Below are 23904 nucleotides of genomic sequence, written 5' to 3' on the forward strand. Positions count from 1 at the left end.
GGTCACACGGAAGGAGCACATGCAGTCACATAACCTCCCTGTGTTGGGTAAAGCTTGGCTCCAGCAACTTCTGGCTGCCTCCTGCCAGCTCTGTCTTTAGACGCTGCATTAAACCAAACAACCTCACAGGCCCACCCAGGCATGGAGGGAAGACAGACACTTCAGGGAGTGAAACAGACAGAATGATGATTGATGTTGCAGGGGAACACACCAGGGTTGGGGAGATCATCTCGATGCACGTGCTCAACCCTCCAAGCCTGAGGTCTCAGTGGAAGAAGAACTTTTATCAGTACCCTATAAGCACATCCTCACATGCTCACACACCAGCACAGAAATGAGCACACACCTGCACAACAACAGGACAGCCGCGGACCAGGATGACAACTGGGAGCTGGAATGTAACGTGTGACTGGAAAGAGCAATCAACACATCAGGCTTGAGGGCCCCATCCTGCTGAGCAGCCTGCTCCCCCGTCCACAGTCCCAACAAACAAATCCAGAGTATCAAGGACCGGATTACCCGGGGCCCTGTAGGCCAGGAGGGTGTGTTCTGTTGACCCTTCCTCTGCTCCAGCCTGAGTGGCCGGCTCTCACAGACCTGCACCTGTGACCTCAGCCCAGTGAGGTCTGAGTGACTGCCCCAGTGAGGCAGGGGGAGGGAGGTGAGTAAAGCTGGGGCCTAGGTTGGCTGCAGAGGAGATACTTGTCTCTCACTCCCCAAGTCCACCAGCCCCAGAGCTCCTGCCCCGCCTCAAAACACTCCGGATGATAACATCCTATAAACTCCTGGCTGTGCACTTTGTCTAGCTCAGTCCTAGGAAGCACCACCCTGCCCTGCCCAGCAACCCAAACACCAGAAAGCACTTGAGTCAGAAGAAACTACCCGAATTACAGGGTCCAAGCCCCAGCTCCTCGGCTGGCATCTGAAGCCCCTCTGGTCCTGACCAGTCTCTCCTGCCTCCTCTCCCTACCCCAGAACACACCCCACCTCCTCTCTGGCCACAGCACATACCTCCATGATTCATCACATATCTTCCGCCCCACCCGCCTGCACCTTTGCCTGTCCTGTTCCCTCCACCAGGAATTCCCTTCCCCCACAGCTCCTGCTGTTTACCAGCTCCTACGCCACCTCCTCAAAGGCTTCTGAGGGATGTAATCCCTTCCTCTGCCAGTAGGAGTGTTCCCCTGCCCTGTCTTGGGCTGTGAGGTCCAAGGGCCGGGCTGGAGTCAGAGTCACTGCGCAACACCAAGATGGACACCCGCTGATACCAATACATGTTTCTGGAACTGGCATGAATGAGGTTTCTGATCTTTCTCCCCAGCTGCTAGACTCCAGTGGGGGATGTGGGGGTGGCTGATATTCTGCCTCTTAGGAAGCCCTTGCCCATTTTCTGGGAGCTGAGCCTCACAGGGGTCCTCCCCAGGGCTGTAAGGAGGAAGGTTCAGACTCTGGAGCTGGGCTTTTGTGGACCTAGACCCTGCTTGTGAGAATCGCATGAAGCAAGGCCTGGGCAGGAACGGCCACCTTCAACCTCTTAAACATAGGTGGGAAGTGTGAAGCTCAGAGAGGACAGGAAGCGGCTCAGGTCACACAGCCAGTGAGTGCCAAGAGGGACCATGACATCCTGGCTTCTGCAGAGACTGGCTGCCTCCTTCTCAGGAGAAACCAAGCGCTAGTACAGAGCTCCTAAACCCTTGGAATTTCCTAAGTGATGAGCACCATAAAGGTGTCTTTGTTTGTTAAGGAGACGACTTTTGGACCACACCTAAGGATGGGAGCTGGTTGCCAGGAGAGCCAACCATATGACTAGAGAGTTGGAACTTTCAGTCCCACTCCCACCTCCTGGGAGGGGAGAGGGACTGGAGGTTGAGATCAATGCCAATGGCCAATGGTTTAATCAATCGTGCCTATGTAATGAAGCCTCCATAAATACCCCAGAGGCCAAGGTTCGGAGAGTTTTCGGGTTGGGGAGCACGTGGAGATCTCCGGAGGGTGGCATGCCTGGAGAGAGCATGGAAGCTCAACTCCTTTCTCTTCCATCCGGCTGTTCCTGAGTTATATGCTTTTATAATAAACCGGTAATCTAGTAAGTAAACAGGTTTCCTGAGTTCTGTGAGCCGCTCTAGCAAATTAATCGAGCCCAAAGAGGGGGTCATGGGAACCTCTGATTTATAGCCAACCAGTCAGAAGTACAGGTAACAACCTGGGCTTGTGATTGGCATCTGAAGTGGGCGGGCAGGGGGGTGGGTAGTCTTGTAGGACTGAGCCCTCCATCTGTGGAATTTGATGCTATCTGTGGGTAGATAGCATCAGAATTGAATTGAATTGTAGGACACCCAGCTGGTATCAGAGAATTTGCTTGACGGTATGGGAACTCTCGTGGGTCCTTTTTCTCATACCTTCAGGGGCAGCCCGTTTCATGAGCTCCAAGTGTCAGATGGTATTTTGAGGGGCTGGTCAGCCTGATGATGGCTGCTCCTGAGGGAGGGCTGAGACCAGGGATGGCAGCCATGGAGTGAGCTGAAGAGTCCAGCTCCTGGAGGTGGCTCATCCACCAATAAGGGGCAGGGAGGACACCACGGTGGGCAGGGATGGAGCAGGCAAGGGTCAGGAGGTGAGCGCGAGTCTAGGTCACTGCTCTGCCCACAGCTGCTGGTAGGCAGGCACAGCCTGACACAGCAAAGATGGCGACCAGCGAGTGAGCAAGTGATTGCCTGGCTGGGCACCAGGGGAGGGGAGAGAAGCTCATGCTCATGGGCGGAAAGAACATGCCTCCCCACTGCAGCCCTCCTGGAAGCTGTTGATCTCCTGCAGGGCCTGCTGCGCCCAGCTGTTCTGAACCCAGTGGCAAGTGGGAGTCCCACAGAGCCAGCTCACCCCCTGGGCTGTGCTGGGGTGGAGTGTGGGCAGTGGGGGGGGGGGGTGCCGGGTGCAAAGCAGGGCACAGTCAGGGGTACTCACGCACAGCCATGCGGGGCCCCCAGCGTGGTTGTGGGACACCGGGTCTGTGCAGGCTTGGGCACTCCTCCGTGTGGTTCTCTGGAACTTGAAGCCAGCACCAGAGTGGAAACCCATCTCTGAGACTACTGACTCCTCCCCCACCTTTTGTTCAGAGGGTGACCTCACGCAGAAGGGTGTCCTGTGCCCTCCTGCCCCTGCCCAGTGGGAAAGCTGCGTCAGAGTGGGAGGTCCAGGGTGGGGTCGCCTAGAGAGCAGCCCCCTCGGTTTCCCCACTTCAGGGGCAGCCCTGCATCGTTGGCCCGGACTGCCCACCTCCTCCTCTCCTGCTCCTCTCCCAGCAGAGACACCTTGAGGCTATAAATAACATGATTGTCTAAAGGCCTGAAATCCATGGGCTTTGTACCGGCCGCACTTTAATCGGGGCCACCAGGAGCCAGGCTGAGGACTCCCAGCTGGAGCGGCCTCGTGTGGGGAGCAGGCGCAGGCCCAGGCCTCCCGCGGAGGGTGCTGACAGCTCAATTCCCAGCCCAGCCGCGGGCACTGCCAGCTCTCTAGCTGGGAGCGAAGAAGTGGCAGGTGCAGCCCGGCCAGCGTCCCTGAGCCACAGCCAAAGGTGGACAGAGGCACTGATACCGTGGAGGCCAAGGGGAGGGGTGAGGGCAGGGTGGGTGGGACCTCCTCGCTGCCGGGCAGGGCCCTCAGGGGTCCTTTGTGGAGGCACCCATGCCAGAAAGCAGGCCTTGGCTCTCCATGTCCTTGCCGTCCAGGGTCCCTGTGGGAGGAAAGAGGCTTAGCCAGCCCCAAAGGAGCCAGAAGAGGCTTTGGGACCAGGCTTGGGTGCAGTCTGTCAGGAAATCCTCTAGCTTCCGTTTTCAAGATTAATTCCAGATCTGACTTCACGGTCCCAGCCGCTCTGCTGTGCCCTGATGGCTACAGAGCCTTCTACGGCCTCTCTGCTTCAACGCTGACCCCCTACACTCTGTTCTCAACACTGCAGCCAGAGTGGGGCTTTTACAGTGTAAATCAGACACCCCGGGGCTCGTCCACTGGAAACTCCACAGCGGCTCCCATCTCACTCAGTTAAGGCCACAGTCCCTACATGAGCCCCCTAAACTCCCCCAAACTCTGGCCCCATTACTGCCACCCTCGTCCCTACCACTGTCCCCCTTGCTCCTGCTCCAGCCACACTGGCTTCCTTTGCTGGTTCTCAAACACATCAGGTACATTCCCACCTCAGGGCCTTTGCACTAGCTGTTCCCTCTCCCAGGAGCACCTTCCCCCAGATGGCTCACTCCCTCACCTCCTCCAAATCTCTGCTCCACTGTCAGCTGTGCAGTGAGGCCCTCTGACTACCCTTTGCAAGCTGCCCCATCTGTTCCCCTCCACCTACCCTCCTGCTCCATGTCTCTCCGTAGCGCTTATCACCTTGAACAGACTCTATCTTTGCCTTTTTGTTTGTTTCTTGTCTGTCTCTACCCTCCACGTGGGCTTAGACTTGGCGTTCACTCCCCAGCATCTGCACCTTACCTGGCACACAGCAGGGGCATAATAACTATTTTTGAATAAATGAATGAATGAACAAATCAACTGGCCAGGGCCTCAGGGGGTGGCCAGTGCTCCCAGCTCCTTAGGGCTCAGCCCTGAGCCTGGCACGAGTGCGAGGGGTGGGGGTACCTGTGCCAAGCTGCCGGGCCCGGGCCTGGTCTCTCTCCACGTGCAGGGCAGTCAGCAGGAAGCAGCCACCGCCCAGGGCGAGGGCAAAGGTGCAGCACAAGAAGCTCTGTTGAAGGCTGAGGAAGCGCTGCAGGTAGGAGTCAGGGCGCCCTGCCCGCAGGGCACTGGAGATCTGCAAAGGAGAGAGGCTGGGTCTGCCAGGCCCACCGGGCCAGCCTCCAGGCCTGGCACGTGCAGTTCCTCCCCCAGACCCTCCCCCCCACACACACAGACACACGTGGATCCCAGCTGCCCGCCCACCCAGCCTTACAAGTCCGGTGAGATAGGGGCTGCCAGCGTCTCCCAGGATGTGGCCCACTGTGATCTGAAGTGCCTCTGCTGTCCCCCGGCACCTGGGCACCACCACGGACTGCAAAACACAGGAGCACCGGGGAGCTCCCCAAGCGAGGGTGGAGACTGGGTGCCCCTCACACCCACCTCCTCCCCACCTGCCAAGGACCTGCCTTGAGGTGTGACAGGCTGGCCAACTGAGTGGGATGGAGGGGAGTCAATGACCTCAATGCCTGAAGCCAGAACATCAGGCCCCTCCGAGGCTGAGGGAGGCTCCCCAGTCCCCCGGGATGGGGGTGCCAAGGCCCCTGATGAGGGGCACCTCTCTTGAGGGTTTGCTCTTGAGCCACGCAGGGACCAGGCATGGCTGTGACAACAGTAACAGGGAGTCCTGGCTCAGGGGCCCAGGAGGCAGTAGTGCAGGCTGGTGGGGTGAAGAGCAATGCACAGTCAGGTGTCTGCACGTGTGGGCACCTGGGTGGGGTGGTCCGGAGGGCTCGGCCCTTCTCTTAGGAAGTTCAAGCCCCCCTGGGCAGAGATCAAAGGCAGCTTGCTGGAGAGGCCCCCATGACTCCATGGAAGAGGGTGGAGAGGTTAAGAATATGAATTCCAGAGTCAGATCATCTGGGCTCCAATCCCAGATCCCCCACTCACTAGCTGTGTGACTTTGGGCAAATCACTTCACCTTTCTGTGCCTCAGTCTCCTCATCCTCAAATGGGGATAACAATAGGACCTACATGGAGGTTTAGGTTCATTATCATTCTTCATCTGGTACCTAGAGCCTTCATGTAGACATCAGACCAAAATAACACTCTACGACTCCAGGAGGCAGAATGCTTCCGGGCATTCGAACATGCCGTGCCTTCTGCCTAGCAAGCTTTTCCCTCTCTGGTCCAGCTGGAGTATCCCTATTTGTCATTCAGGACTGATCTTTGGGTCACCTCCTCCATGAAGCCTTCCCAGAGTTCAGGTGCCTGCCCTGAGCTCCCACAGCCCCTGTGTGCACCCCTAACCAAATGCAGGTCCCCCATAACTGGGAGGGGTCCTTCTTTGTCCTCCTTCCCTTACCCCTGCATTGTCTGGGCAGCAAAGTTCCTGTCTAATTTCTCTTGGGATCCCTGGGGTACATCAAGGTGCCAGGCTCAGAGAGGATTAGCTGAAAGTTTGTGAACTAAATAAGTCAAGTAGAACCCTATGGGAGATGGGTCCCAGGAGAAACCCTGCCAGAACCCAGGGCTGCAGAGAGAGAGGAAGGGAGGGAGGAGGAGGGGGTTGAAGCAGAAGCCACAGGGTGACACAGTCCCGACAGGGCAGCCACAGGGGTGTCTCCCATCCTAGAGCCTTGTCCCCAAGACCTAAGCGCCCATAATCTGAACCCATCAAAGAGTAATAACAATGATAGTAATAATTAGCAACATTTATTAAATGCTTCCTGTATGCATTTTATATATCTACTCAACCAACCCGTGAGGGAGACACAATTATTATCCACATGTTACAGCTGAGGAAACCTTCCCTGGGGGGCCGGGAGTAACTTGCCCAGGGTCACCGGCCAGGAAATAGCAGGGCTGAGATTTGAGCCCAGGCCGTCTCCAGGGTCTGATCTTTGACCACTCTGCCGTTATGAGCAAGAAGGAGCCTTTCCGGCAATATTTATGCGTTTGTTTACAACATGTTTTCTAGATGTTTACAAAACATCTAGAAAATGGAGAGAAGGATAAAGAGGACGAGCTCATCCCTAGCGCTGCAAACAGGTATCTGGCAGAGAGAGCAGGGAGGGGCATTCATTCCAGGCGGGGACAATGTGAGGGAAGGGGTGGAGGCAGGAGCCCAGGACGGGAGCCACAGGATGGGGAGAGGAGCCTGGCGGGTGGGCAGGGCAGGGCAGCAGGCGTCACTCTGGAGGGTGACCGCCTGGTCCCAGGGTCCCAGGCGCTGAGCCACTCTGTCCAGGTGGGGAGAGAAGCCGGGCCTCCCACCCATCACCAGGACTTGCCAACAGGCCGAAGAAGGAGCTGACCACAGCTTTGCACCTTCCAGAAGTGCTTCCTTCTCACCCCATAATTATGTGATTACTCACTGGTGGTTCTGGGGAAAAGGGCAGGGCCTCCTAGAGGGTGGGCCCTGAATGTCCAAAAAAGTCTACGCAGGGGCCAGGGCTGCTTGGACCCTCAGAGTAAGGTCCAGACAAACTGGTCCCTTCTTCCCTCCCCTCCCAGGAACCCCAACCTGCTGGGCCCAGACCAGCCCCCGCTGCCAGTGGCGGCAGAGGTAGGTCTCCCCCAGCCTGTTATGGCTTCCCCATTGTCTCCATGCAGCCAGGGGGCCAAGGCTGGGCCCCGCCAGCAGCTAGAGAGACCAGCGGGTAATTTTAGAAGTTAGCGGATTTTGCGTTCCTAAAAATCCAGGCTCACTCTATTCTGAGACAAAAACACCTCTGTTTTTGACTCTCCCTTCTTAGAAGAGCTATTCCCTTTATAGCCCGGGGCATAGCCAGCACCAACCAAGGGCCTGCAGAAAGTCAGAATGGCAACCACCAGGTGCAGACTCCTTGGCAGCCTGCCTCCTGCATTCCCCACTCAGCCCTCACACCCAGACACCCCTGGGAGGGGGAGACAGACGAGCAAGTGAGCAGACAGCTACCTGGGAGGCAGAAGGCAGAGCAGGGAAGCATTGAGATGCAGTCCAAGGGAGAACAGGAGGGTGATAACCCTCCAGGGGGATAGGGGGAAATCTGCTGAGGAGGTGGGAGATGAGCCTGGTGGCTGGATTCCAGAACCCTAGAGAAGAGACCTGGGAGATGGAGTGAGCTCCCCTCCTGCTCTACCCCACTCCTGCTGGGGGTGGGTGAGCTGGCTCTGGGCCACCTTGGGTGGGGCCCAGACAGACAAGAGGGTTGGGAGGGAACTGGAGACCCCATCAGCAGGTTTGGGGAGGCAGGGAGCTCAGCCTGGGGAGACGCTGACTCAGGAGACACAATCTCAGCCTTCCAGGGAGCAGGACCCTCCGAGGCCCAGCCCAGGTAGGGGGAGGTTGCTGGAGGTGGGTCTGAGGTGGATCTTGGCTGTGACGGAGCCAGATCCTTTTCATCAACAGAGCTGCCAGGAGGCAGGGGCTTCTCAGGGTTCAGGGAGTGAGTTCCCCATCGGAGGGATATATAAACAAGAGGATGGACTACACTACTCAGAATTTCGCAGAGGGTTCATGGACTGGGAGCTGGCGGTGCTAGACCAGTGTTCCCCAACTGCGCTCTGAGGAAATCAATGTCAGGACCACGTGGGAAGTTCATTAGAGATGCAGATCCCTGGACCCCAACACAGACCCACTAAATCAGACTCAGAGGACAGAGGGCCTGGAAGCTGAATTTGTAACAAGCTCACCAAACCTGGTTCTTATGCTCAATGAAGTTTAAGAACCACTGGACCAGACAGCTTCTGAGGTCTCTTCCCCAGAGAGAATCTGGATTCTCCTCCTTGTGCCTGAGGCAAGACTGACACTGAGGACAGTGGAGCCCACTCTGGCCCCTCAGGAACACGCATGATACAGGGAGCAGCTATTAGCTCCCTTCCTCCTTAGAGTCTGCGGCGTACACCCCAGGGCCCCCTCACTGCCTGGGTGCCTGCCCAAAGAGAGCTCCTGCACCTCAGGAGCAAGAGTAGGCCAGCAGGTGGGACCTTCCAGCACTTTCTGCCACACCCCGTCCCCACACACTTCCTGCCCCTGCCCTGCTGCAGGCTGCTTCCTCCCGGCCTGGGTCCCACCCCCTGCTGGCCCTCTCTCCTCTGTCTTCCCTCCCTGCCCCCGGAGGCTGCTCCTGCCTCACCTCTAGAAAAGCAACACCAACTTCCTGTGACCTTCTGCCAACTCCTGCTACCACCCTCTCTGTCCTCGCTTCTCAAGGCAGCTTCTGGAGGGAGCTGTCTACCCTCCGGGTCTCCTTCTTCACCTCCCACTCCTTCCTCACCCTGCTCCAGGCTGGCGTCTGCCCCTCCACTCCTCAGACGGGGCCTCCACAGCCTGCCCCTTGCCTGCATGTGCCTGAGACCACTCCCTCCTGGAGCCCGTCCCTTTCTCCCCCGGGGATTGAGCTCCAAGGACCACAAGAATTGGTCCAGCTCCAACCACCAAATCTTTGGCTAAGGGGCTTCAGGAAGCTGGGAAGGCCGGGGAAGGTGGGCGAGAAGGCTTCCCAGGGTGGCGGGCCTTGCTAGGATTAGGGCTGGAGGCCCCCAAGCCCGGGAAGGACCACAGGGAGCCCCAGGAGGGCTGGATCACGTCCAACCCGGCCCCCCTGGGCAGCTCCAGCCAGCCCCCCCGCAGAGCCGGATGGGTCAAACTACGGCTGACCAGCCCCGCAGCCCTCCCCTCCCCACCAGACCCCTGTCCCCAACATACACACAGCACTTCAAAGAGCCTGGCTCTGCCATGTTAATCATTCTCAAAAACACAGACACTGGGGGGACACAGGCAGTCTTCACATATCTGCAGGGCTGTCATGTGGAAAAGGGAGCAGCGTGGGGGGGGGGGGTGCAGGCAGGGAAAGCAGCAGGGGGCAAGTTTCAGCTCCATCTGAACTGCCTGAGAGGGAACAGGCCAGACGCAGGGGAGTGAATCTCCCTGTGCCTAAAAGTGGGCAACTCCATTAAAGATAGCATTCTCCAGCGCTTTTCTGTTCAGCGAGGCCTGTCCTGCAGGCTCTCTGGCTCACCCTGCCAGGCCAGTTACGATCACTCCTTTTAATAGACAAGGAAACTGAGGCCCGAGCCCATTCAGCAGGTCTGTGGCTGAGTCTGGCCTGGAGCCCAAGTCTCCTTCTGGAGATGGGAGAAGACCCACCAGCCCTGCAGCTGGTACACCCACCCAGGAGTCAAAGACAGGACAGCCCTGTCTACACCTGCTGACCCTGGGCCGTGGGGAGGGGGCAGAGCATCTAGGCAGGGAATGAGAATCCCACCAACGGTAGTGTTCAAGCAGGCCTTGTTGGCTAATTAAATGACCACACTTCCCCACAGCCCTTTCACACTCAGACTCCAGGACTCAAGGATTTCCTTGGGAGATGGACGATGAGAAAGTGAAACCCCTGCCTCGCTGTGAGCGTCCCAGCCAGCGTTCTCTGTGCCAGGCAGTGGGCAAAAGCTTCACCTGGACAATCTCGTTTCACCCCCACAATAATCCATGAGGTATTTCCATCCCCATTTTCCACACAGGGAAACTGAGGCTCAGAGACACAAAGTGACTTGCCTGGGTCACACACAGCTATAAGTAGCGGAAGAAGCGGAGCTGAAACCCAAGTCTGTCTCCTGAATCCAGGTTCACTCTCAGGACAGCTCCCAGCCGATCACCAGGCTGCTCTGGGTCCCCCGTGCCCCATGCTGGACTGTGCAGGCTGCCAGCAGGCAGGAGGAGGGCTCTTGGGATGCCCCTAGGTCTGGATCCTGTGTTACCCACAGGGGCACAGCCCATCAGTGTTCAAAGCCCCTCCCTGCATGTCTCCTAGGAGTCAGGGAAGCCGGACGGAGAGGGTGAGGCTCAGGGAGGGCAGGCTGGACTCTGGACTCAGCAGAGTCATGTGGTCAGGACAGCATCAGTCCTCATTATAGCCTGAGCTGGCCCCCTGCCTTGCAGCCTGTGACACGGGAGCTGAGGTGGCCTGGACCCACCTGGGCTCAGCGGCAATAGCCCTGAGGTCTTGCATCCCTGTCTGTATGACCAGAGTGGAGGCCAAGGAGCCTGCTTGCTAAGGAGTGTGGTCAAGGAAGAGGAAAGGAGAGAGCCCCAGAGTCAAAAAGCCTGGCCCTAGTCCTGGTTCAGTGGCTTTGCATGCTGTGTGACCTTGATCCAGGCACCTGCCCTCTCTGAGCCTCCATTTGCTCATCTGCAAAAAGGGGGTGATGGTCAGAGGAGATGTTTGAGAGTGTCAGGGAGGCCCCTGGTCCAAGGTAACTGTTCAGTGACCTTGGTCTCCTACCCCATAATCTCTGAAGCCCCTTCCAACCTCCAGGCCACACAACAGCAGAGATCCAGCCCTGAGCTGGACAGACTCCAGCTCCCCCTGCTCAAGAGGCCCCAGGACCAGCCCCCCATCCCAACCCCCACACTTACCAGCAGGATGTCAGCAATCAGCGCCCAGTTACAGGACAGAAGCAGCTCCCCAAAGGCCAGGAACACCTGTGGACAAAGGGGGCCATGATGGGGTTCCCCAGACCTCAGTCACTGACCCCTCCCCACATTGTCTCTTCCCACCCGTGGAGAGGGAAACTAAGGCTGCACAGAGGAAGGTACCATCAAGACTTACTGGGGTGAGCGAGGTCTGGAACTGTTTTCCCAGTTCTGGCAGCCTCGATGGGGGGTAGACATTCCCATCTGGGCAGGCTGGCAGCCACAACCCAGAGAACTCTCCCTGATGGACGGCCCCCAGGGTCCAGCCCTTGAGGTCACCCATGGTGCCCCAGGAGGCCCCAGGCTACTTTTAAAGGTGGGGAAATAGATTTTGAGAGGAGAAAGGCCAAGAGACTTCTCAGGGCTTTCTCCCCCTCCTCTGTGTTCTCCTAAGACCTGAGTACACTGATAAGGTGCCTACTGCGTGCCCCCCACCTGCCCTGCCCAGGCATCCCATCAACAGCCTCTCCTAGGCATCCCCTTCCCAGACCCCCAGAGCAGCGTGGGGAGGAGAGCAAGGCCAAAACGGTGAAAATGCCCCTAGGGCAGGGCTTGTCTGAGGTCACTAGCTGGCCCAGGGCCCCTGTCCAGCACCCGCCCCCTGCCCTGGGCACCTGTGGAGCTGGTGTCACCTTATGTGCCCAGCCCTTGCCTTGACCCAATGTCTGCAGTGACTGGTGGTAACCGTGGGCCTATCTCTGCCAGCTCCCTGAACCCCCCCACCTCGTGCCAAAGGATTAGGACAATCCTCATTCTGCTCACTCAAGAAGAGTTTAATGAAGCAGCAAGGAGAAAAAAAGTCTCATTTCTAAGAGCTTATTGCTGTGGAATTAGTCATTCCTGGAGTCACGGGGCTGTGCCTGGGGCAGCCCAGGCTCTGGCTCCCAAAGGCCCGCGAGCACCTAGGAGAGAGGAATCAAAGGACCACTGCTTGCACACCTACTATGCGCCAGGCGCATCCACTTGTCACCCATCTAACCTCTCAGCCACCCTATGAGGCAGAGAGCATTTCATCCATTCACAGATGAGGCGACTCAGGCCCAAGGTCACACATGAAACTTTTGGCAAGTCCCTCACCCCTGGAGCTGGCCCTGGGCAAGGGGAGGAGCAGGAGGCTGTCGGCAGGGGGCCTCAGCAGTCACAGTGCCTGGTGAGGCTGGTGCAAGGGCAGTCAGAGGAAAGCCCAGGATGCCGAGGGCCTCCAGGTGGAGGTGGCACTGAGCAGAGCCTGGAAGGATGGGCAGGATCAAGATGGGCCAAGAAGAGCCTCAAGGCCACGAAAGGCAGAGAACCCAAGTGAGCAGAGGCAAGGAGGCTGGAATGCACCCACCACGCTGGGCGGGGCAGGAATATGGCCCAGCGCTGCGGAGAGAGGGCAGAATGGACGAGGAGGGAGAAGAGCTATGTGTGTTCTCAGTCTTGCCAGCCCCTGGCTCCCCCCACACAAACTGGGGAGCCCTTGAGGGCAGGGCGGGTCTCCTTCTGGGCCTAGGGCATGGGGCTGGCACCCCCAGGGGTGGGGATCTGGAAGTCACTGGCAGGCTGGTCTCAGGCGGGGCCCAGACAAGCCACAGACCCGCATTCCAGCTTGACAGGGTCTGGCAACCCGGCCTCCTGGGGCCACATGAAACCCCAGGCCGGCTCACACCCACTCTTCCCTGGACTTCCACCTCCACCTGGATGCCAGGCCACTCCCCCCTCACCCCTGCCCCTTCCCCCATACAGTCGGGCGTGCCCCTCAGAGCTATGCACCCCGCTGGTGCCTCAGCCTCCCGTTTTGTCTCTCCCCTGCGCCCCCACACCCACAGGACATACTGAAATACACCTTTTCCTTCCTCCAGCTGGAGCAGGGTGGATCTCAACCCCAAAATAGAGCCGATCAGAGGGAGGCCGCAGCCACAATGGGCCCTTTCAGGCTGAATGAGCCGCCCGCGGATGCCAGGCTTCCTCAGACACACCTGGAAACCCGCCCCGTGCCACCAAATCCTCGTCTCCACACCACGGCTTTGAGAGGCGCAGGGCCCGGCAGGGAGAGGCTGCCTCCTAACGCCGTAATTACAGAGTCTCCTGGGGCTCAGGGAGGTGCCCCCCAACAACGAGGTGTGACTCCTGGGGTGGATGGGCCCTGCCCTGCCACGCTGGGCGACCCTGGGGAGGTCATCACCCTCTGGGCCTTGGTTTCCCCAACCGTACCACGATGGGGTGGCCCAGATGCTCCGCCAGACGCCTTCAGCACCAACAGCCTGAGTTTCTGAAGCTGGTAACCTCCTTGGCACTCTTTGTGTTCCCCACAGGCTGCGTGCAAATGGGGTCTTAGAGTTCAATGGCCTCCACGACCAGTTCAGACTTGGGTTCCGCAATTAAAAAATAAAAACAAAAAGGGCCCTGGTGTGAAGTAAAGTCACCAAGAAGAATTTGGCCGACTGTTCAAAGCTACTCCTACACCGGTGCCTCAGCCCCGCAGTCCCAGGCACCTCCTGGACACCCTCTCCTGGAAGGCCACAGGCACTGCTCACTGGCCAGGTCCCCAAACCCATTCTCTCCTCTGGTCCCCCTGCATCACCGTCCTCGCCCAGTGTGGTTGAGGCAGCCAGGATGCAGGGCCCAGTCACAGACTGGCTGCCAGCAAGCTGCGGAAGCTGCTTCTTCCCTGCGATGGCCCCTTGTCCCCTGTCACTCAGGCCAGACACAGGGAGGGGGAGGGAGGGGGCTCCTACATGCCTTGCTTGCCCTCCCACCCCTCTAGTCATGATTCCTGTCCGTTCTGCATCCTAAATGTCCCATAAATCTGCCCCTCCTCCCGTCCACTGTTGCTGGCCTGGTCCAGGCCTCCCCCCTCTCTCTCTTCCTCACCAGTTTCCCAGGCCCCACCATCCCTCCCGACGCCAGCCCCAGAGGGGACTTCCGAAAGGGAAATCTGACTCTGCCCTTGTCCCCTTAGCGCCTATGCATGCTTCCCTGCACCCTGACTTGGTCCCCCGGGTGACAGGGCCTGGGAACACTGCCTGGAGCCTGAGAACCATGGATCCCCTCAGCCCCTGGTCTTTTCCATTCCAGACTCAAGAGGATTTCCCCCTCGAGCTGGGGCAGCGATGATGCATATCCCTGGCCTTAGTCACCCTTGGCCAGAGAGGCATGCACCCACGTGCTCACACCGTGACACATGCACATGCACACACATACACACGCAGCCACACAAACATGCACAGACACATGTTTATGCAAGACCTCACACACGAGCACAGGGGCTTCAACACACGTGCACAGTCATGCACACATCCATGGACACACGTAACCTGGGACACACACACACACGAACTTACACAGCACAAGTACATGCTATGCAGGTAACAGGGAGGACATTCAAAGTATCACAACATGTGTGGCAAGAGTACCAACCACACACACAGTGAGTGTAACACCGGTACAGGCGTGCTGGGGCGAACTTGATGAAAACAGCCTAGCATGGACACGTCCACGCTTGTGGTCTCATAATATGGACAGCAAGTTGTGCACACACAATCACACGTGCACACACATATACATGTACACAAACATACTCGTGCCTTCGCACTCATGCACGTACATGCACACAGACGCGCACACACTCATGCACACCTCTCCTCATGTACGCCTGCACGCACAGGTAGACATGGGCAGGGAGCAGGGGGAAGATGGAGCACCCACCCCAGAGAAGGCTCAGGGCCTGTGGGGTGGAGAGGGCAGTGGCTTCATCTCGGTCCATCTCAGTCTTCCAATTGGGCAGTAACCGATCTCGGCCCCGCCAGGATTGGAGAAGGCAAACATCCCCCGTGGGCTCATGGAGATGAGGGCAGAGCTAGGACCCAGTCCTCCCCTTTCACGGATCAGCTCCTCGCCCAGTGTGGCTGAGCCAGTCAGGACACAGGCGGTGGGCACAGACTAGCCGCCAGCAAGCTGTCATGCTGGCTGGCACACTTTGCCCCCGGGCCTGCCAACCTATAATTGCCTGGCCTGGCTTCAGGGCACAAGGGCACCACCCAGGTCCCGGAGCCCGACAGCCTGGTGGGCAGGCAGGTAGAGAGTGAGGCAGGGAGGTAGCAGAGCTCTAGTGTCCTCCAGAGAATTCAGCTGAGACTGTGGGCTCTCCTCAAGGGCTCTGCTGCCCATCCAAGAAGAGACACCTGCTAGAGCCTGGCAGGGAGGTGGGGCCCTCAGAGAAGGGCGGGTGGGCCTCTTTCAGCCCCTCTGAGGCAGTCCCTGGCAAGGCTGGTTACTCCAGCCCAAAACGCAAGAGAAAAAGGACTTATCCGAGAAGCTCTCACAAGGGCCAAGTCTGGGAAGCAGTAGGAGAGCCCCCAGAGCTGGGGTGCCTGCACAGCCCAGCCATCTGGGCCACCCACAGGCTGGAGAGCAGATCCCACAGAAGTCCCCAGAATCATTAGCTAAGCTGACTGCAGCTACGGTGGACACACATCCTAGCCGATCCCTGCCAACCACCTCGCAAGGCTCCCCCATGGGCACCAGGCTAGGCAGATCCTGGGCCTGCATCCCTGGTCCTTGCTCAGGACTCTTCAAGGCTGAGGAGGGTGCATCCCCTCCCGGATGTAAAGGCCCCGGTGACAGCCACACTGGCTCTGCTCTGTGTGGGGTGGCGCCATCTCTCCTTGGGTGAGTAGGGAACTCAGAGTTATGATCTAGCTTGGGCTGGAAAGAGCCTTAAAGATCATCTGGGGCAATTCCTGTGTAAAGATGGAAGACTGAAATTGCATCACAGACTTCCCTTCCCCCCAAAAGTAAAAAATATTAAGTCAGAAAAAATTTTTTTCACCAAAGAAAAGAAGAAAACCTAACAAGATAAGCATTAAATATTGGCAGCCAAAGGAAAGAACAGACAATTCTGGAGTAGAGAGTATAGCCCTTCTTGGCTCCCCCTCCCAAACCCCTGTATCTGGAGGGAAATGAATGGAGTGGGGTCTTCTGTTCCCGCTCTTCACTGAGAGCCAGTGGGCAAGGCTGCAAGGGAAAAATGGGTAAAAGTGGAGACAATGAACAATGACTGCAGTTACTGGCTCCACTCAAGGCCTGGGTGCAGTCCCATCCCAGAAGGGGCGTGCACCTGGTAATTAAGTAGAATGAACCCTGTGATCGAGCATTTACCTAAATCCTAGAAGAGAGAAGAGAGCCCAGGTGTTCGAACAAAGACTCCTCATTGCCTCACCTGAGCCCTGCAATTCCTTCAGGCGACAGAAAACCTAACGCTCAACTCTCAAACTGCAGCCCCTTTGGAGAAGAGAATGGTCACGGAAGGCTGGAAGAGAGTCGAGAACGAAAAGTCACCCACACTGTATCAGAGCAAATCCAGTATCTGAGCAGAGCTGCCCATGCCCAGGCTAGGGAAAAGCATCCAGCATGAGAACTGTGCAAACATACAGAAAGAGGGAGAGAGACAAGTGAGCAGGGGAAGGGAGGAGGAAAAGAAGCAAGGGGAGAAGGAAGGAACGAACGAACGAAGGAACGAGGGAAGGAAAGGAGGGAGGGAGGGAGGAAGGGAGGGAGGAAGGGAGGAAGGAAGGAAGGACGGAGAAGAAGGAAGGAAGGAAGGAGGAGAGAGACAGAGAGAAAGTGGGGAAAAGGAAGAAGAGAGAATGGGAGGAAGGAAGAAAAAAGAACCCAAACTAGAAGACAGATGATAGGAGAAGGAGCAGAAAGAAATTCCTTATAATTGCTTCAAACTATATTGAATATTAATTTAATAAAGAAAGAGCTCAAAGATGAAATGAACACCCGATAGGATGAGATATAAAGTGGTATTGCAGACCTAAGGAAATAAATGAGGTGGGGGGGGTGGCGGGGGCAAAACAACAAACAATATTATTACAGAACTAATAAATTAAAAACAGCCAGAAACAGAATAGACATCAAGGAAAGTAGAATTACCAATATAGAGAAAAGGTTTGATATAATCTCACTGACTGATGATTTTTTAAAAGACAGAGAGAAGAAAGCATTTAGAGAGAAGTAAATGACATGGAAGACAGATAAAGATGACCAAGGGGCTGGGACTAGGGTACAGCAAGCAAGGCCCCTAGGACCCCAAATTTAAGGAGGCACTCACTCTCAGCTACAGACTCTGTACTTGTGCAACCCTGAGAGTGAGCACCTCCTTAAATTTGGGGTCCTAGGGGCCTTGCTTGCTTTACCGTAGTCCCAGCCCTGAAGATGATCCAACACAAGTAAAAAAACAATAAATAAACAAACATAAATACCCAAAGAGATAAAATGGGGAAGGAAGATACTCAGATTGATTCAGCAGATAAGAACACTATTTGGAAGAAATTTTGATATAATATAGAATATTTAGCATTGAGACATATCCTAGTTGTGGTAAGCAGCTTCCAACATGGCTACAGAGATCCCCGCCTCTTGTATTCCCACCCTTGTGTGATTCCCTCCCCTTGAGTATGGACCGGACCTAGTGATGTGCTTCTTTTTTTTTTTTTTAATGTTTTTTTTTTATTTTTTTATTTTTTCCCCCAAAGCCCCAGTAGATAGTTGTACAGCATAGCTGCACATCCTTCTAGTTGCTGTATGTGGGACGCGGCCTCAGCATGGCCAGAGAAACGGTGCATCAGTGCGCACGCAGGATCCGAACCCAGGCCGCCAGCAGCGGAGCATGCGCACCCAACCACTAAGCCACGGGGCCGGCCCGTGACGTGCTTCTAATGAGTAGAATACAGCAAAGGTGATGGGGTTCCACTTCTGTGATTCGGGTATAACAGACGGTGACTCCTTTCTATCGCCTTCTCAGCCTGCCTGCTTCGATGCAGCAAGCTGCCATATGAAAGAAGCCAACATAGCAAGGAGGAACTGAGAGTGGACTCCAGCCAACAGCCTGCGAGGAGCTGAGGCCCACGATCCAAGAACACACACGGATCTGAATGCTGCCAACAACCACTGAGTGAGCTTGGAGGCAGATCCCTCCCCACTTGAGCCTTCAGGTGAGACCACAGGCCCTTGGCCAATGCCTTGATTACAGCCTGTGAGAGACCACGAAATCGGGGACCCAACTAAACTATGCCTGGGTTCCTGACTCACAGAAACTGTAGATAATAAATGTGTGTTGCCTTAAACTGTTAAGTTTTGGGGTGATTTGTTACATAGCAAGAGATAACTAATACACTAGCTAAACTATTGAATTTCAAGAATAAATAATAGAGGCCGGCCCGGTGGCGTAGCGGTTAAGTGCACGCACTCTGCTGCAGCGGCCTGGGGTTCGAATCCTAGGCATGCACCAACGCACCACTCGTCAAGCCATGCTGTGGCGGCGTCCCATATAAAGTAGAGGAAGATGGGCACAGATGTTAGTGCAGGCCCAGTCTTCCTCAGCAAAAAGAGGAGGATTGGCAACAGATGTTAGCTCAGGACTAATCTTCCTCACCAAAAAAAAAGAATAAATAATAAAATCTTCGGGTATCCAGATGGAAAAAGTGAATCAACATCAAGGATTTTTAAAAATCAGGCTGACTTTATTCTCCATAGCAACATCTGATACCAAAAGACAACAGAGCAAATGTTTGCAAAGTAATGAGAAAAGGAAATACGAGCCAAGAATATTACACCCAGTTAGATGTCGTTAAAGTAAAGAGTCAAAGAGGAGAAGACGATCTCAAACACGAAAGAGCCGAAGGAATACAATCTTTCTAGCCTTTTTTGGGGGACAGGAAGGGGATGACTAAAAACTACTTAACCACAAAATCTACCCAGTTAGGAGCTGAAGCAGAATAAAGAACTCAGAAATGGAGAATCTATGTGAACAGACTGATAATGAGCATTGCATCTATTTAAATCTGGGACTACTGTCAAAAAACTGTGAGGATTATGCTTAGAGAGCAGCCTGTGAGTGTTATAAATCTAGAAAAAGTAAAAATCATAATATAACTAACAAAAATCAGGAAGTTGGGGAGACAAGAAGAGGGGAGAGATGAGAAGGCTGGTGCTCTCTTTCACAGTTGGAATTCATCAATAAGTCCAAAGTTTTAAAATTAATTTGAAGTTAAACAATTCCTTTGATTTCACTTCATTTTCTTCAGGTAAATTCATATAAATTAATTAAACATTTTATGATTCCATTTATATGAAATGTCCAGAACAGGCAAATCTATAAAGACAGAAAGTAGACAAGTGGTTGCCTGGGGCTGGGGGAGGGACAGGTTGGGAGAAAATGGGGAATGGCTGATAATAGATATGAAGTTTCTCTCTGGGGTGGTGAAAATGTTCTAAAATTGATGTAGTGATGATTCCACAACTCTGTGAATATACTAAAAATCACTGAATTGTACACTTGAAATGAGTGAATTGTATGTTATGCCAATTACATCTCAATAAATCTGTTTTCAAAATTACACTATCATATGACCCCAAGTTAATAAAAATATTTCTGAAAACATAAATCTGTGGGGCCGGCCCAGTGGTGTAGTGGTTAAGTTCGCACACTCTGCTTCAGCGGCCCAGAGTTTATGGGTTCAGGTACTGGACACGAACCTATACACCACTCATCAAGCCATGCTGTAGTGGCAACCCACATATAAGGCAGAGGAAGACTGGCACAGACGTTAGCTCAGGGACAATCTTCCTCAAGCAAAAAGAGGAAGATTGGCAATAGATGTTGGCTCAGGGACAATCTTCCTTATGAAAAAAGAAAACCATAAGTCTGTGTATATGTACAGAGAGACACATATAGAATGACAATCACCTAACTAAATAACAAAAGGGGAAGCAAATAGGCCAAGATGTTAACAGTAGTTAATCTGTGGGACGAGCATATGGATAATTGTTATTTTCTTTGTGTTTTTCTGCTTGTGCTTTTGTTTTTTAAGTTTCCCTCAAGTACAAATGTAAAGATCATTTGATACAGGGTAGTGGGTTGAATCGTTGGTCCCAACTCTTGACTCCCCTGTGGCAGAATGACGTATCCACACCCACAACAGGTGGACTCCCCCAGAGCCGAATCCTTGGTCCTTTCCTTTTCTCTTTCCTCTCCGCACTCCTCCCTTGTGGTCTCATTCAGTCTCACGGCTTTAAATAACCAGCCTAGACCTCTCTCCTGAATGGAAGACTCGCATATATCCAACTGCCTCTTAACACCTCCAGTTGAAGTCCTAAGAGGCACCTCCAATTAAACATGTCTAAAATTGAATTCCTAATCCCACTGCCTCCAAAAACAAAACCCTGCACCTCCCTCAATCTTCCATCTCTGTAAATGGCAACTCCTTGCTTCCCATAGTTCAGGCCAAAAACTCTGGAGTCACCATCATCTCCTCCCTTTCTTTCACACTCCACACCCAACCCGTCAGGAAATCCTGTTGATTCTATTTCCAAAATATACACAGAATCTGACCACTTCTCCACACTTCCTACTCTGGTCCGATCCACAATCATCTCTCGCCTGTATCATTGGAAAACCTCCCAATCAGTTTCCGTCTTTCTGTCTTTGTCCTTTTTCATCTATTATCAACACAGCAGCCAGAGACCCTGTTAAACCACACGGTAGATAGTTACAGAATTGGTCCCCAATTAATCATGCTTCCTGGTACTCACACCCTTGTAGAGTCCCTTCCCACAGAGAAACTGGGCTGGCCTTACACCTTGCTTTGACCAGTAAAAACAAGGAGGAAGTGATGCTGTGCCATTCCTGGCCTAGGCCTTAGGAGACTTTGCAGCTTCCACTTCTGCTTCCTAGGAATGCTGCCCTGAGACTGCCATGCAAGACTGGGTTAGCCTGGTGGACGATGAGAGGCCACCTGGAGGAGAACCGAGGAGCCCCAGCCGACAGCCAGACATTAGTGAGGCCAGCTTGGATGTTCCAATCCAGCCAGTCTCCCAGGTGAAAGCAGCCACATGAGTGAGCACAGGTGAAACCAGCAGAGAAACCATCCAGCCAACCCACAGAATCGTAAGAAATAATACATTGTTGTTGTTTAAGCCACTAAGTTTTGGGACAATTTGTTACACAGCAAGTTAACTGATACAAACTATAAGTCAGATCACTTCACTTCCGTGCTAGAAATCCTCTAACAGTTTCCCATTTTACTTAAATTTGAAGCCAAAGTCATTGTATGTACAGGGCCCTACAGAATCTGCACCCCCACTGCCATCTCCTCTGACCGCATCTCCTCTGCTCTTCCCTGGCTTGCCCCACTCCAACCACGTTTCCCCAAACCACCAGACACGCATCCCCCCTCAAACAGCAAGGGCCTTTGCACCTGCTGTTCCCTCTGCATGGAGGGCTCTTCCCTGCTCCACCCCCATATCCGCATGGGCTCTTTCCTTCACTTGCTTCAGCTTGCTCCTGAAGTGTCATCATCGCAGTGAGGCCTCCCTTACCACCTTGCACTGCCCCGTCCCTCTTCTTGTCCCCTTTCCCTGCTTCATTATTCTCTACAGAACTCATCCCCACCTAACATACGTTTGCTTTATTACATACATATTTTTGCCTATTTTGTTCACTGCTGTATCCCCAGAGCCTGGAACAGTGCCTGGCACACAGGAAACAGTTGATACGTGAGTGAACATTTCTGCTCATCCTGCCTCCCCGCCACCTCCCCATGGCCTCAGCTCTGCCCCCTTGAGGCCTCTGCCCCCTCAGTCCTTGAGGCCCAGCAGGGGTTTGAGGGTGAAGGCTCAAGCCCCAGGTCTCCCACCCATGAGACTGGAAGAGGAGCATGGGACAAAAGACCCCTGGGGCGGGCACACTTGTGGAGGCTTCATGGCCGCGCCCCCAGACATTCCTTCCTGCAATGTTGGATGCCAACAGAACCCAGGGCATGGTGGAGGAGGAGTCCTTGGAGCACTACGGCAGATTGTGTGTTCCCACAACGGCCACTGAAGTATTTCCACGTCCTCTTTCAGATCACTGTTAGTCCCATCAAAAGACTGAAGCCATTTTCTCTCCCCTGAAATCCGAGCAAGAATTTGTGGCTTAAGCAAGGAATAGAATGCAGTGAAAGTGATGCTGTGCACCTTTCAAGGGTAGGTCATAAAGGCAGCACAGCTTCACCTGGCTTGCTCTCTCAGGGCGCTAGTCCCTGGAACCCGATCACCATGTTGTGAGGAAGCCCAGGCCGCATGGAGCGGCCATGGGCGGGTGTTCTAGCCAATAGCTCCAGCTAAGGTCTCAGCCAAGAGCCAGCATCAACCATGAGACAGCCCCCAGCCTTTGATGATCCACCCCCGCATCCTGCCTAGTTAACCCCAAGTGGAAAAGAGATAAGTTATCCTTGCCCCCTACCTTGCCCAAACTGCAAATCATGAGCAAAATAAGTGTTTTAAACCACTAAGTCTCATTACATATCTATAGTAATAAGAACAAGCACAAAAGTTCATTTAGCTCCTCAAGGAAACCAAGAGGGAAGTACTAGCACTCCCATTTTATAGCTGAGAAAATTGAGGGCCCACAAAGTCAAAATCTTTCCCTAGCTCACACAGCTAGTAAGTAAAGAAGCAGGAACAATGTCTAGGTCTTGCAGATGCCTCAATGCCCATCCACCACTCATGCCCCTCCAACTGGACCACAAAGCCCACCCAAGGGGGTACTGCCAATGTTCAGCCATGTCCTCCAAACACCAGGCCAGCGATGGTAGAGCCCCCTCCCTTGGGCTCGGTTCCTCCTCTGATCACAAACCTCTTCTCCTCTGAAGGGCAGCCACTCTGGGAAGAAGGCCAAGGAAGAGGATGTGAGCCAAGTCCTGCTGTGTGTGTCTGGATCCCAACTAACAGCCGAGAAGTCCACTTCCCCTGCCAAGCGGACTGGAAAGAGGGAAAAGACGGAACACTCCACACCTGCAGGTGGGCCACAGGGCACGGGCTCCCCTAGAGAAGGCCCCAGACCAGACTTTATATGCTCAGGAAACCTCATTGCCATAAAACATACAGCATGACTTGGCCCCTACTACAGGAAATTTGGAGGCAGGCACACGATGCTGCCAAAACCCCCTCCTTTCCACGCAATGCAGCTACAGCCACAAAAGCGGTGGGAGAAAAGCTACACTTGGCTGCAGACACTCATGTGCACACACATTGCACACAATTATCTACTTGCCCTGATACACATGTATGTGCACATTCATGCACAGACGTATATACAAAACAGCACACATGGACACACTCATACACACTCTGCATATATAGAATGAATATACATGTACATGCAATACACAGATAGCATGACTGTACAGGTACGCAAAGATGTATACACACAAGAGCACACATATCCACACTCATATTCACAGACCTGAATACATTCACACTCAGATGCACGCACACACCAGCACACTTGCCCGCATTCCCATGGGCCCTTCCTAAGAAACCCTATCAATTTCCCCCAGAGCCTATCAATCTCCTCAGGACTTGCAGAAAATGTGCAGGAAGAACTTTGGTTCCTGGAATCTGAGAAAGTGACGGGATGGAAGGATGGATGGATGGACGGATGGATGGATGGATGGATGGATGGGTGGATGGGTGGGTAGGTGGATGGATGGATGGATGGATGGAAGGATGGATGGAAGGAAGGATGGATGGATGGATGGATGGATGGATGGATGGATGGATGGATGGATGGATGGAAGGGTGGGTGGGTGGGTGGATGGATGGATGGGTGGATGGGTGGATGGATGCAAGGATGGATGGATGGATGGATGGATGGATGGATGGATGGATGGATGGATGGAAGAGGCTCAAGAGACTCTTCTTATTTCGAAGCTATTTTGAACAGAATTCAATCCCTAAGCCCCCTTTGGATA

The 23904-nt window shown here is 54.4% G+C and overlaps 1 protein-coding gene across 2 annotated transcripts in view; it reads right to left on the reverse strand.

The window, feature by feature from the left end:
• Positions 1-3366: 3366 nt before the first annotated feature.
• The window catches only part of SPNS3 (SPNS lysolipid transporter 3, sphingosine-1-phosphate (putative)), a 46890-nt gene continuing 26352 nt past the window's right edge, over positions 3367-23904 (reverse strand). Inside the window, exons 9-12 of one of the 2 annotated variants that reach the window (XM_058560026.1) lie at positions 11069-11134; positions 4946-5044; positions 4636-4807; positions 3367-3733 (exon numbers count right to left, since the gene is read on the reverse strand). In XM_058560026.1, the coding sequence (XP_058416009.1) occupies positions 3660-3733; positions 4636-4807; positions 4946-5044; positions 11069-11134 (411 nt within the window). In that variant the 3' untranslated portion in view covers positions 3367-3659. Of the gene's footprint in view, positions 3734-4635; positions 4808-4945; positions 5045-9508; positions 10402-11068; positions 11135-23904 lie in introns of those variants that run through there. The other variant, XM_058560025.1, reaches the window with a different exon arrangement.

This window comes from Diceros bicornis, chromosome 18 (genome assembly GCF_020826845.1).
Source record: "Diceros bicornis minor isolate mBicDic1 chromosome 18, mDicBic1.mat.cur, whole genome shotgun sequence".
Classification (NCBI taxonomy): domain Eukaryota; kingdom Metazoa; phylum Chordata; class Mammalia; order Perissodactyla; family Rhinocerotidae; genus Diceros; species Diceros bicornis.